At 41.7% G+C, this 14,302-nt stretch overlaps 1 protein-coding gene across 1 annotated transcript; it reads right to left on the minus strand.

The window, feature by feature from the left end:
• Positions 1-4,902: 4,902 nt before the first annotated feature.
• RFXAP (regulatory factor X associated protein) lies at positions 4,903-14,066 on the minus strand. Its single transcript, XM_088460140.1, has 3 exons — positions 13,595-14,066; positions 7,859-7,966; positions 4,903-6,651 (listed from the first exon to the last, which is right to left on the minus strand). Exons 1-3 carry the CDS (start codon positions 13,997-13,999, stop codon positions 6,550-6,552), a joined length of 615 nt encoding a protein of 204 aa, XP_088316266.1. The 5' UTR covers positions 14,000-14,066; the 3' UTR covers positions 4,903-6,549.
• Between the last annotated feature and the right edge of the window lie 236 nt (positions 14,067-14,302).

Raw genomic sequence — 14,302 nt, forward strand, 5'->3', positions numbered from 1 at the left:
TCGCCCCAGTCTGAGGTCAAGAGCGCTCTGGAGCAGGTTTTCATCCAGGAGGCCTCTGTACATTGCTGCATTCATCTTTCCCTCTATCTTGACTACTCTCCCAGTTCCTGCCACTGAAAAACATCCCCACAGCATGATGCTACCACCACCATGCTTCACTGTAGGTATGGTATTGGCCTGGTGATGAGCGGTGCCCGGTTTCCTCCAAACAACGCCTGGCATTCACACCAAAGAGTTCAATCTTAGGCTAATCAGACCAGAGAAATTTGTTTCTCATGGTCTTCAGGTGCATTTTGGCAAACTCCAGGCAGGCTGCTATGTGGTTTTTACTAAGGAGTGGCTCCCATCTAGCCACTCTACCATACAGGCCTAATTGGTGGATTGCTGCAGAGATGGTTGTCCTATTAGAAGGTTCTCCTCTCTCCACAGAGGAATGCTGTAGCTCTAACAGAGTGACCATTGGGTTCTTGGCCACCTCCCTGACTAGGGCACTTCTCCCACGATCGCTCAGTTTAGACAGCCGGCCAACTCTAGGAAGAGTCCTGGTGGTTCCAAACCTCTTCCATTTACGGATGATGGAGGCCACTGTGCTCATTGGGACCTTCAAAGCAGCAGATATTTTTCTGTACCCTTCCCCAGATTTGTGCCTTGAGACAATCCTGTCCGAGAGGTCCACAGACAATTCCTTGGACTTCATGCTTGGTTTGTGCTCTGACATGCACTGTCAAGTGTGGCACCTTATATAGACAGGTGTATGACTTTCAAAATCAAGTCCAAACAACTGAATTTACCACAGGTGGACTCCAATTAAGCTGTAGGAACATTTCAAGGATGAGCAGTGGAAACAGGATGCACCTGAGCTCAATTTTGAGCTTCATGGCAAAGGCTGTGAATACTTATCACATGTGATATCTTTTTTTTTTTTTTTCAATTAAATTTGCAAAAATCTAAAAAAATATTTTTACAGATTGTCATCATGGGGTATTGTGTGTATAATTTTGAGGACAAAAATGAATTTATTCCATTTTGGAATAAGGCTGTAACATAACAAAATGTGGAAAAAGTGAAGCACTGTGAATACTTTCCGGATGCACTGTAGTTGCTACTTTTGGCCCACTATGAAATCAGGAAATTGCATCTTGTAAAAGCATCTTTTTTCCATCCTACTAATACTTTGATCTCGTATCTTGCCATCTGATGATTCAGAAACACCTTCTGCAGTTGTAACAGGCATATTTGGAGGTGATGTGTTTGGAGGAGGTGGAGGAAGAACATTTGTAGAGGCCACAGCTACAGTATCAGCATCCACATCTGCAATTATGTCCAAAGGTCGATTTTACTCTGGAAAGTCCCTTCCAAATTCTTCCAAAAAATCGTGCATCACAGAGTAGCAGTCGTCCTCCATGATTGCCAAAGAAAATCAAACATCTCAGGCTATTTATAGGCATATGCGTACGCTGTGAGGTGCGTCACCGAATATATGCAATCAACATTCGCCAACAGCAATCAACATTAGCCAACAATGCCACATGTGCGTACAACTATTCTGCCACTAGGTGAGACACCTGTTGTGTGTTGATTGAAATTACATATGAAGTTGGCTGAATTGAGAAATCTCTAATTGTGCACATATGCATCTCATACACAAACAACTATAAAACCACTCTGCGTAGGCAGAGGAGTCATTTACCAAAAGAAATATGCAAAATGGCGATCATGCGCGGAACTTCAAAGGCATCTGGTAAGACACCTGTAGTGTCATGAATGTCATGTAAACTGTGTGTACATTAGCTAAAACATATACAGTTAATTTTGCAAGTGAGCCAACTTTTAAGGTAGCCAGCCAATCACAATCCACCAGGGTTTATATAAAGTAAGCATATTAAAATAACCGCCATCATGAGAGCTGCATGTTTTAGTCGCCGGGAACTCTGCGCCCTTAGCAAAGTAATGGACAGGCGGCTAGGGCATGCAGTACCCTATGTGGGTAATGCTGTAAAGCTGGCAGCTTTCCGCAAGGTGCGGCGTAGGCTGCGCAGACTGGGCTTCAGGCACAGCATCGTACAATTAGAACGCAGGTGGTCTAACCTGCGACGGAGACAGCCGGACCTCCTGGCCCGCTTGAGGGCACTTATTTCAAGAAATAAGTTTGCCTGAGATTGTGTATGCTTGTTAGTATGCAAAACAGCGGATGTTTGCAAGCACTGCATGGTTGTCCTTAGGCAGTGTACTGTTTTCTGGATTGTACTGTTAGACCTGCCTGTTGGCTTATGGCTTCCATTTTGTTATGGGGACATTTTGTTTTTCATGGAAGTGGTGAACTGTGTAGTGCAAGTGCATTTTAGGTCATAACACATTGTGATTATTTATTTATTTATATATATATATATATATATATATATATATATATATATATATACACGATTTACTTATTGCTTAATTGTGTGTGTTTAAAAAAAAAAAAAAAAAAAAAAAACTTGATAGACATTTACAATATGTGCTTTGTTTTTGTTTGTTTTTTTAAACTTATGAAAAAAAAATTAAAAATTCCTAGGACAACATCAAGCAAATTGACAGGAGGAGAAGAAGAACAGTCACAATCCCCATCTCACCCTCCCCTGAATTATCTCCTTCCCCTGCCCAAACACCCTCCTTTCCTGACCAAACTCCCCTGGCCAACTCTCCATCTTCCGACATTATGCGGTATCATCCAAACCTGGACCTTCGGAGAGTGGCATGGCCGAGATAGATGTGCCTCAAGGTACATAGTAAAGCAGGTCAACTGTAAAACGTTTTTTTCATAATTTTTAGGCATTTGCTACAGTCATTTTGAAAACGGTTTGTTGAATATTATGGCCTGATTCAGAGATGACGGATTTGTACAGTCACTCACAGGCAGCTGTGCAAATCCACCCAGCTCAGATGAAATTGCTGATTAAGGTGTCAGACACCTCCTTGCAGCATCTGCATCTGCATCATGCCATCACTGCAAACGAGGATGCAGCCTGGGATCACCATCTGAACCATTGAAATTATTTTTCAATATTTTACATTTGCTCAGGCTGCCAGAGTAATTATTTCATGCTGCCTGGGCGGTTGGCTGGTAAGCCAAGAGGCCAGGAATCGGCCTCCATATAAGCAGATGTCTTCCCTCTAGCAAAATGGAGGCATGACCCCATCATTTTGGAAAATGGGGCCCAAACAGGCACATACAACATGCCTTGATAACAATGCTGCGGGTTAGGTTATCTGCAGGGGAGACTGCTGGACCCACTCTGGACATATTCTAGATGTAGTAACATACATTAAGTGTAACATATGTGATAAACTTTATATGAATGAACATCAATCTCTAAATGTGGACCTTAGTGTAAAATTAAAATATGTTTGTAGTGTAAGTGTCTCATTTATCACAAAGTTTCATACAGTAAACTAAAATATTCAAACTTGTGGTGTTTGATAATGGTACTCCAGATAATCTACTAGCGGTCATCTGTTTGAGTATGTAACTTTTCAATAAAAATAAAAAAAAAAAAATCCCCAAATTGCAGTCATGCAGGCTCGAGGGGCAATGTCACTGACACCGTGTGGGATTGCACATCTCCCGCAACATGCAAATGAGTTTGTATTTTATGTTATTGCTTGTATTGGTACATAAAGAGTGCAAAAATAATATTTTTTTTTCTCCATTTCAGATGCAGAACGTCAGAGCCATGATAGAGATGCCTTAGTTAGGGCCGAAATTCTGAAAATTAAAAATGGCCTAATGACATTATTGAATTCAGTTTACCAAATTTTGAATGTAATGTCATTTTTGTTGTTTTTTTTTTTGGTTTAAAAAAATTTGTGTTTCTAAAAATATAAAGGTTTTTGGATTAACATATAAAATGTGTTGTGTCATTATTTTAGCACATATAAATAATAAAAAAATATATATATGTATATATTTATGTGTGTGTGCCTGTGTGTATACATACAGATACATATACGTCACATATCTGTTGTTGCAATTAATGGAATAATACAAGAAACGTTATGATCTTTTTATGTAGATCATTAGCCTATCAATTATCCAAAATTAGGTAAAATTCACATCCATTGTGTGTGTTCAACAAGCAATCATTCCTAACAGAACATCGAATGGTGTAAAATGAATGGCCTAACCAATACAGAAGCTGTGGTCGATTGCATTCATTCGTGGTTGCGAGCGCATTCACTATCATATGACGATGCGAGTAAAAGAAAGTGGGCGGCCTTATGTATTGGGGCGTCTGCATCTTGTGATGTGGTTGCCGTTCGTATGCATTGATTAGCATATACTCACAGCGGATGCGTACGTGCGATCTCACAGTTGCGAACCGGGCTGAATCAGGCCCTTTGTTCATTACCTTACCAGAGGCAAGGCATGCTGGTACTGGTAGTTCCACACGAACTGGAGAGTACTACCCCATTATTACAACTGTGCTCTAAAAAGTAAAACGATCAACTTGAATGAATTCTAACATCTGACAAATACAGGTTTTCCTACATACTCTACATTATATAATGCATATATATGGCTTTAGTAGTCTTCAGCATGAAAGTGCATCAACCTTGGTACAGGCTGAAGGGGGGCGAGGATGACTGAAAGGCAGGAATTTTAGCAACGATTTGCCAACCCCTGAATGTTAACATTGTCCTGCTATATTGTTCAAAATGTAATCCACCACTGGACACATCTTTATGTCACAGAACATGTAACAGCAGAAATCAGCTAGAATCAGTATTATTGATTTGTTGGCTTTACATCACTGCATAAAAGGCTAACCATACTGCACCCGGCTCTGCTTCTCCTAGTTCCTCTTAAAATAATCTTTTCTATTCATCAAAATCACAAAATGACTATACATCTAAAAACAGCAGTTTACCCTTTATTCCTGAGGGGGAGAAAAAAACTATAATAAGCTACGGAATGTAGGATATAAAATACTTATTACTAGACTTCAATAGCATGCATACAGATTATTATTATAAACAGGACTCAGCCGGATGACAATATACCCATATCCCTAACATAGCTGAATTCATTGAAGGTGTGATCATAGCATGGTTATTTCTGCAACATGGAATAATGTTACACTGTGCTTCTATATACAAGTTCCAGGGTTGGATCTCCATGTTGCTATGATAAAATAAACAATTCTATAAAAGACAGGACATATAAAAATATGATTATATGTTGTGTTTTTGACTGCTTAATCATGCGTTTGGTGTTATTCACTCTTTGCTTAATGGAGAAACTGACGTATATTTGTTATGTGCTGAATAACCACAGTAGAAAATGGTCCTTGTATCCACGTTACATTGTGACAGGGATACAAGGACCATTTACAATATATCAATGTTTGTACAATAACAAAATGATATTGAATATATATGCGATATTAAATTCCTTTAGAAAAAAAAAAATTATTCTAAGGCATAGGTAAAAGGGCTAGGACTGAATTTCTGTTTTCTTAAAAGACTAATTTTTATTTTAACATTAATTTTAAATATCTCAACTGATATTTTGAAGTGTACAATAATCATACTGTTCAATCAATTTTTCTTACATAGAGTGTAGTTCTCTTTTACCGGTTTTACCCAGGAGCCCGTTACTGTGTAAGATACTGAGCACATGTAGGCACATACAGCAGCTCAAACAGAGCCATAACCTAGTCTCAGATAGTCATGTGTATGTGACAAGTAAACCTCACTAACATTTTTAAAAGCAGGAAATTTTAAAAAAATGCAAGTAACTAGTAACCATATCCACCCTATTCACTTCACATCTCCAAACTGAGTATATGCAAACTATTGCTATAGCTTTCATATAAATGATGAATAACTTGCACATAAATGATGAATACTATCTTAGCACCTCTGCTTTAAATATTTGGTTTCAACAGCAGAGCAGCATAAAATGAACAGGAAATATTTGTTAATCAAGTTTTTGTTACATGGGGGATAATATTTAAACACTAAAGCGAGACCATATTAAGGGGGGAATTAAATTCAGCGTGATGGCCGCGATGTGCCATTGTGGAATAGCACCTCATGTCCATCCACATCACAATTTTACCTCTCATCCCAATGAGGTGTGCAGGAAAACTTGCAATGATGATCGGTGGCACAATGCTTAGAACTGAATTCCCTCGGTATAGTCTTCCTGCTTGGGAGCGCATAGATAAAACTTTACAGACAGACAATGTGACATAACAATGAATCCCATATAACAAAGAGAACGCAATAGGAGATTGATGCATCCGCCTAAATGGAGTACAGTCTCCGTCTGGGTAAGACAACTGCATCCACAAGATTATCTGCACAGTGATGCTGGGGCCACCAGCTCATGTTTTGTTGTGCATGTAATAAAACATATAAAACACTCTGCCTGAGCATAGGAGTTGATTTTTTACAACTAGCTGTGAAATCTGAAAGTCTTATGTAATAAATATATAAAACAGTAACTGATAAATAAAAGATCAGCATAATAAAATTAATAGTGCAAACAGGTAGATCCAGTCAAAGCTATGTCCCCTGAAAAGACTGTCTCTGTTCAATCACTTGCCGACTGAGAAGCTGCTGCTGAGTCTGAAGAAAGTTGACAACTTCTGGACTTCTCAACAGAGACTGGTGAAAAAAAACAAGAATCAGTTGTATCATCAGTGAGAGCACTTCTAATATATCCAAAATAAAGGTGAAGAATTAAGTTACAAAAAAACTTTTTAATATAAAAAAAAAAACAAAAATGACATGTTATGTAGTGGTAGATGAAAACATGATACATCCAGTTGTGGAGCATCACAGATATAGTTCCATTATAAACTGATTCCCATACTCCCAGGGGTATTTAGCATGTAGCCCTCCAGCTATTGTGGAACTACACATTCCAGCATGTCCTACGCCAGTTTTAACAAAACTATGGCAGGGCATGCTGGCATGTGTAGTTCCACAACAGCTAGTTGGCTGCATGTTGAATATGCCTGAAATGCACAAGAGAGGAGAGATCTTTTGCACCAAGGATAATAAGGGTGCTGCCAATGGGCTTTGATCATAATCACGGCTAGGAAAGTAAGCGTACGGATGGGGGCGGTCCAGCCGCAGAGGCGTATACAACTCTGCATAAAGGTGAATATGCTCATTTATTTCAATGCTGCGATGCGGTAGTAATTATGCTGACTTGTGTTCAACTCAGTCTTGGTTTCCCTGTTGTAAGTGTAATGATTTAAAGGCCTCCTGAATGTAGAGTCTCACTACATACACTGAATGACAATCTTCCAATATGTAAAAACCAACAAACAGGAGCCCCAGATAGAGAGAGAACAATATTAGAGAACTTCACCAAGCTAAAGGCGAGGAAATTACACTTGGGGGTAAATTTACTAAAGTGAGAGTTTTTAGAAGTGGAGATGTTGCCCATAGCAACCAGATTCTAGCTATTATCTTCTAGAAGGCACTAGTTAAATGTTAAGTAGAATCTGATTGGTTGCTTTGGACAACATCTCCACCTCTAAAAAATCTCACTTTAGTAAATTTACCCCTTGAGGTCTTGATTCCCCAGCTCTATGCTGCACTAATGGCAGCCTATTACATGAATACTGGTCCTCTGCTTATTACACCCCACCCCATGTGCTCAGTAGAGATCAAGTAGTAAATAAATAGCAATATAACAATTACATAGGATAATACTACTGTAGCAGAAAACCCTACTGAGGGAAGGGGTTGGATACTTGCCAATTAGCAACAGTGAAAAGTTGGTAGGTTATATTTATAGTTTCATTTACAAAGAATGTTCATAACTCCTAGTATTAGCTTATACATATACGGCCATACTTACCAGTCTCTTCTGGTTTAACACTTGTTCCAGTAACGTAGGGCGCGGAGGACGATCCCCAACTGACCCAGTCCTTTGTTTTGTAAGAGACAATGAACACTCTGTATTATCCTAAATGAAACAATACACATTTGGGATTAATAATCTATCAATATAAAAGGTGGTCATACATATATCCCTTCCTAGCTCCAGCCACCTAATGATGTCATCACTGTACAGATATACATCATAGACCACGGCCAGCCAATGATTTATATCTGCACAGTGACAACATCATAAACCACAGCCAGCAAACAATGCAGTCACTGCAGATATACATCACAGACCACGGCCACCTAAAGATAGCGTCACTGTGCAGATATACATCATAGACAACAACCAGCTAATTATGTAATCACTGTACAGATATACATCATAGACCCCAACCAGCAAACAATGCAGTCACTGTACAGATATACATCATAGACCACGGCCAGCTAATGATGCCGTCACTGTACAGATATACATCATAGATCATGACCAGCTAATGATGTCTTTACTGTGCAGATATACATCATAGACCATGACCAGCTAATGATGCCTTCACTGTGCAGATATACATCATAGACCATGACCAGCTAATGATGCCTTCACTGTGCAGATATACATCATAGACCATGACCAGCTAATGATGCCTTCACTGTGCAGATATACATCATAGACCATGACCAGCTAATGATGCCTTCACTATGCAGATATACATCATAGACCATGACCAGCTAATGATGCAGTCACTGTGCAGATATACATCATAGACCCCAACCAGCAAACAATGCAGTCACTGTACAGATATACATCATAGACCACGGCCAGCTAATGATGCAGTCACTGTACAGATATACATCATAGACCATGACCAGCTAATGATGCCTTCACTGTGCAGATATACATCATAGACCCCAACCAGCAAACAATGCAGTCACTGTACAGATATACATCATAGACCACGGCCAGCTAATGATGCAGTCACTGTACAGATATACATCATAGACCATGACCAGCTAATGATGCCTTCACTGTGCAGATATACATCATAGACCCCAACCAGCAAACAATGCAGTCACTGTACAGATATACATCATAGACCACGGCCAGCTAATGATGCCTTCACTGTGCAGACAGGTTACCATTCTGATTGGTTTGATCAAAGACAGAAAACTCTAGGTGGAACATGCTTAAAGTTAAAATTATTAAAAGTAAAACAGCTTTTATTATGAAAATGTAAAATAAATAAAGGTAATTTAAGACAAACACTCTGGGTAAAAAGGTGTGTGAACCTCTTAAAAAAGGATGTTTGTTATGTAACAAATGTACCCCTTCTATAGCACTCTTCCTGGTGCCATGAGATACTAACAGCACAACATTTCACTTTGATGAGCGTTTGCGCTGATACTTTAGTGGCAGTGGTGATACACAAACACCATTAAGTTGAAGTCATATGTATATCCAAAATATAATATATAATAAATATACTTTACTTTGATGAGAGTTTGCGCTGATACATTAGAGGAAGTGGTGATACACAGACATCACTAGTTTTTGTCTTAAATTACCTTATTCATTTTAAACTTTATAAATAAAACATAACTTTTATTATGAATAATTAAACTTTAAGCTTGCCCCACCAAGAGTCTTCTGTCTTCTCTCCATATATTCTATAACTATATACTGACTCTAGGGATCACCACCAACCTGATAACTTTGATCATAAAGCTGGGTACACACCGATAGATACATTGGCCATTCTATTGAACGCCCGATATATCAATAGTAAATTGGCACGTGTGTACACCAGATATGTCTGTGAACAACGTCGTTCACACAGACATATCGGATCAGCCATGCAGCACAGCAGATGGGCAATATATCTGAAAGATATATCGGTCATATGCTGGTGTGTACGGGAGACCTGCCGAATGCTCATACACATGCTGCATGGACCCGCCGATGAGTGACAGCTCAACTGGGCAGGCAGATTTAATTGCCTGCCTAGTTGTGACGTCAAGCCTGGCACATTGGGCAGATGATTGGTAAATTGTGTACGCACTTACCAATCGACAGATAAGTCAGCGGGCCCTCCTGTTTACCTAGTGCAGTGGTAGCCAACCCTGGTCCTCAAGAGCTACCAACAGTGCATGTTTTGCAGGTCTCCTCACAGAATCGCAAGTGATACAATTAGCTCCACCTGTGGATCTTTTCAAATGTGTTAGTTAGTAATGAATACACCTGTGCACCTGCTAGGTGGTTTGGAAAACGTGAACTGTTGGTAGCTCACGAGGATAGAGGTTGGCTACCCCTGACCTAGTGTATGTACCAAACTTTAGGGACATTACTGTTTACATTGTTGGTTTTCTTCTGATACAACTTCATAATTATATTTTTGAACCTAGTGTGAAGTCAGTTTGTTTTTTTTCTGTGGTTTTGATCAAATAAAAGAGGAGAAGTATCAAACATTTGAGAGAGATAACGTGGAGAACTTGGCCAAAGCAACCAATCAGATACTGGCTGTCATTTTATAGACTGTGCGAGATAAATTATAGTTAGAAGCTGATTGGTTGCAATGGGAACCTTCTCCACTTTATCTCTTTTTGAAGTTTCATACATCACCTCTATAATGTTTTATCGCACAGGTTCTCAAGACCCCAAACAGTGCATGTTTTCCAGGTGTCCTCACAGAATCATAAATTAAATAATTAGCTCCACCTGTGGATTTTTAAAATGTGTCAGTGAGTAATGACAACACCTGTGCTCCTGCTGGGTGAACTAGAAAACGTGAACTGTATGGGGTCCTGAGAACAGAGTTTGAGAACCACTGGTTTAGCAGAAATCCGTCGTATTGGTTGACATTATGGGCCCTAATCTGCATTTTCGCCTGCATACTTGATGCAAATGATATGTGAAAACAGGCGTATTTATGCTTACATCCAACTCTGTATAGCCTGAGGTTCCATCAACACGTCCTCCCTGACTTTGGCCTAAGTGAGAACGTTGAATTACATCCTGGTGACGTCTCTTGTTGTAAGTGGAGATGTGATTGAAATGCATACAATAGTGCACTGCCTTAAAGGTGCACATCCACTACCCAACAATGAAGGACTGCACAAACACGATATCGTGCAGTCGTTCATTGTACTGTGCAGTGCCCAAACTGAACGATGTGTCATTCTGTGCAGGCACCCTCCCTCATCCCTGAACACGGCCAATCTGTCGTCATCGGCAGATTACCCGGCATGTTCAGGTGATGATTGAGGTCGGAAACGACAAGGAGGAGCGCGCATCACTGGTAGTTTCAGACATTAAACTGCCCGATTAAGGAACGAGATTAATGGACGACTGAACGTTATCGTTCAGTCGTCCATTAATATCGGCAAGTGGATACCTGCCTTTACCTACATACATACACTCTGTTCCGGAGCACAGTGCAAAAATACACAAGATATGCTCCACAAACAGGTGTACACTCTGCTCTGCAATAGTATATGTATAGGGCAGTGGTTCCCAAACTCTGGGCTTGATTCAGCAAGGATCGCAGTTGCTAATATGCACGCAATCGGCCGATTGTTGCGTCCTGCGTGAACCAGCCACTTCGATCAGGACTGCGATCGCAGAGGCCACGCAGACCCATCGCAGAGTGATTGACAGGAAGTGCCCTTTGGAGGGTGTTGACGGGGTCAGACGAACGCAGGTGTGCCAGTGCGTTTCAACGCCATTGCAGGGGCCTGCATAAATTATCCACTGCATTGCCATACGCTGCCATAGCACTGATAGCGTGCGTGGCTGTTAGCAATTTCTGAGTAAGGTCTGGGCTTGTGAAAGTGCGTACGGGTCAAATGTTACCAATTGTTTTGCTATATTGCTAAGTATAGCGGATGTGAGACAAGGGAAAGTGGGCGTCCTTATTTGAGGCTGTGATTGCAATGCTATACTGCAATCACAATGCAGCTGCATATCGCTGATATTAGCAACTGCGTTGCATGTGCATTAACAAAATAGCGAACCCTAGTGAATCATGCCCTCTGGGCATTCTTAGGGCAAGATTTACTGAGCGGCAGGTTCTAAATGACACCAAAACCGTTGCTCAGTAATTTAGCCCTGTTCTATTCTATTATGTGTTTTGACAGCTGTTTTGGCCTTAGTAAACAGTCACCAAACTGTCAGGGTTTAGAACCTACTACTTAGTAAATTTTGCCCTTAAGCTGGGTACACAGACGATAAGTAATTCGGTCCAGCGAATCAGAGCAACATATAGGGTACATTCTCTAGTGTGTACCCATGATATGTGCGATCCCGCGGTTCGCCAGCTACATCGTCTGTTGGCCCTACTGCAGGGCAGGCAGGGGATGTCGCTAACGATGCCACGCTGCAGAATGCACCATGACACGTAGCTCCCACAGTCAGACCCAGTTTTGGCAAATGTGTATGCACTTGCCATGCTGCGTACACAATCTTAACAGTCCAGATTTTAAGTATACCCAGGCTTAAGCACAGGTGACATAATTAGTACCTCAGTCAATCTGATTATACCATCTTTACTCAAACATGGATATCCTTAAAACCTGGACTTTTATATCACTTTCAAACCAAAGTTCTGGGACTAGGGGTTGGAACAGGGTTCCAATATGGATCAGACCTGGAACAAACCCTTCCATACTGCGGCACCGACACAGGATATTCCCGAATCTGCGCCATGCACACCGGAGCCGGGTCTGCAGTGACCCGGCTCTTTTGGCGTTGCAGTAGACACTTGGAGATGGCCACTGAAGCTGGCCAATCTGGCAACATGCGGCACATCTCGGGTCATCGTGAACCGGATCGCGCCTTTTACACTGCAGGGTGCCACGACCCGTGACCAACTCTGCAAAGTACCCAGGTGAATCCACTTGCACAGACAAAAATCCCGGGTTGATGCGCATCAACCCGGGATTTTTAGGTCGGTGTAGAAGGGGTATTAGGGAGCCTTGAGGACTGCATTTGAGAAAGCCTGGTATAGGTTCATCTTGCAGCAGAAGCTGTCCACAAACTAGATTTGCATGGTTTAGCACAGAGGTTCTCAAACTCGGTCCTCAGGACCCCACACAGTTCACGTTTTCCAGGTCACCTAGTAGGAGCACAGGTGTATTCATTACTCACTGACATTTTAAAAAGTTCCACTCGTGGAGCTAATTATTTCACTTGTGATTCTGGGAGACCTGGAAAACATGCACTGTTTGGGGTCCTGAGGACAGAGTTTGAAAATCCTGAGGACAGAGGTTTGGGGTCCTGAGGACAGAGTTTAGCAGCAAGCTTGCTCTCCTAATGACAGTACACTTAACAGATAGTAAACTATACAACATGTAACACCACAGCAGGTGTTAGTAAGTTGTGAACCATACATCACAATATTATAAGCTCCCTAACAATTATGTGCGGAAGCCAAGCTCCGGATTAAAAACTCAGCATTTTAGCAGCTCCTACAAAAAAACCTATAAGGGAATCGGGGCACCCCAGCTGATATCTCCGAGCCCCTCAAACATACATACATATATGCAGGTAGTACTATTTGTGGTTACCCCAAAAAACTATCCCGCAAAGATGTTTTATAAATATGTCCCTTAATTATTTATGGGTAAGAATGTGTTTTTGACCAGCAGTCGCCCTAAAGCTGCTTATAGATAGAGGCTAGTAAATTAGGTGCAACTACAAGTCCCATCATGCCCTGACCTCCAGCTTGCTGGTGCAGGTGATCGCCTGGTCACTCTTCTTCTTGTTCTTGTACTTGTCCTTGTACATCTTGTTGCGGTGCTTCTTGCACATCCAGGGCTTGCGCTGCTTGGCCACCTGGCTGGTGCTCTCCTGGCAGCCCTGGTACGTGCAGTTCTTGGTCACCACGTTGTCGTTGTCACCGGAGTTGTCATCGTCCTCCAGCTCTTCCGGGCTAGCGGTGCTGTCCCGGGGGTCGGAGGTGTCCAGCAGGTCGCTGTCCTCAGGCTCGGGGTCTACGGGCATCATGGTGTAATATAGCACCCGGGTGTCGGCCTCGGGCTGGTACTGCAGTTCCGGGCCGCTGTCACTCTGTGCCGGGTCCTCCTCATCTTCATCCCGGGAGACCGGCGGTGGCTGCTGCATCCTGAAAGCCCGGTACCCCCTGCTGCACCGTACTCAGCTCTACCGTTGCCCTCACCCGCTGTATCTACTTCCGGCTTCAGCTGCGTATACTGCGCATGTGTACACAGGCTGCGCCCCCATGTGACCCGCACTCCGGGTCATGGTGCGCCATGTCATTATCTGGCAATATGCCAGTATCATCATGTTTGTTAAGGATAGGAATTATACACGCCAGATGGTTAGTGCTCATTAGTGCTGCAATATGAACAGGAAAAAGCGTCCTTTAATAGGCCAGCCATTGCAGTTTACGTATTAGTCTAGTAC

The sequence above is a fragment of the Taudactylus pleione genome, unplaced genomic scaffold (genome assembly GCF_031769625.1).
Source record: "Taudactylus pleione unplaced genomic scaffold, aTauple2 ptg000043l, whole genome shotgun sequence".
NCBI lineage: Eukaryota > Metazoa > Chordata > Amphibia > Anura > Myobatrachidae > Taudactylus > Taudactylus pleione.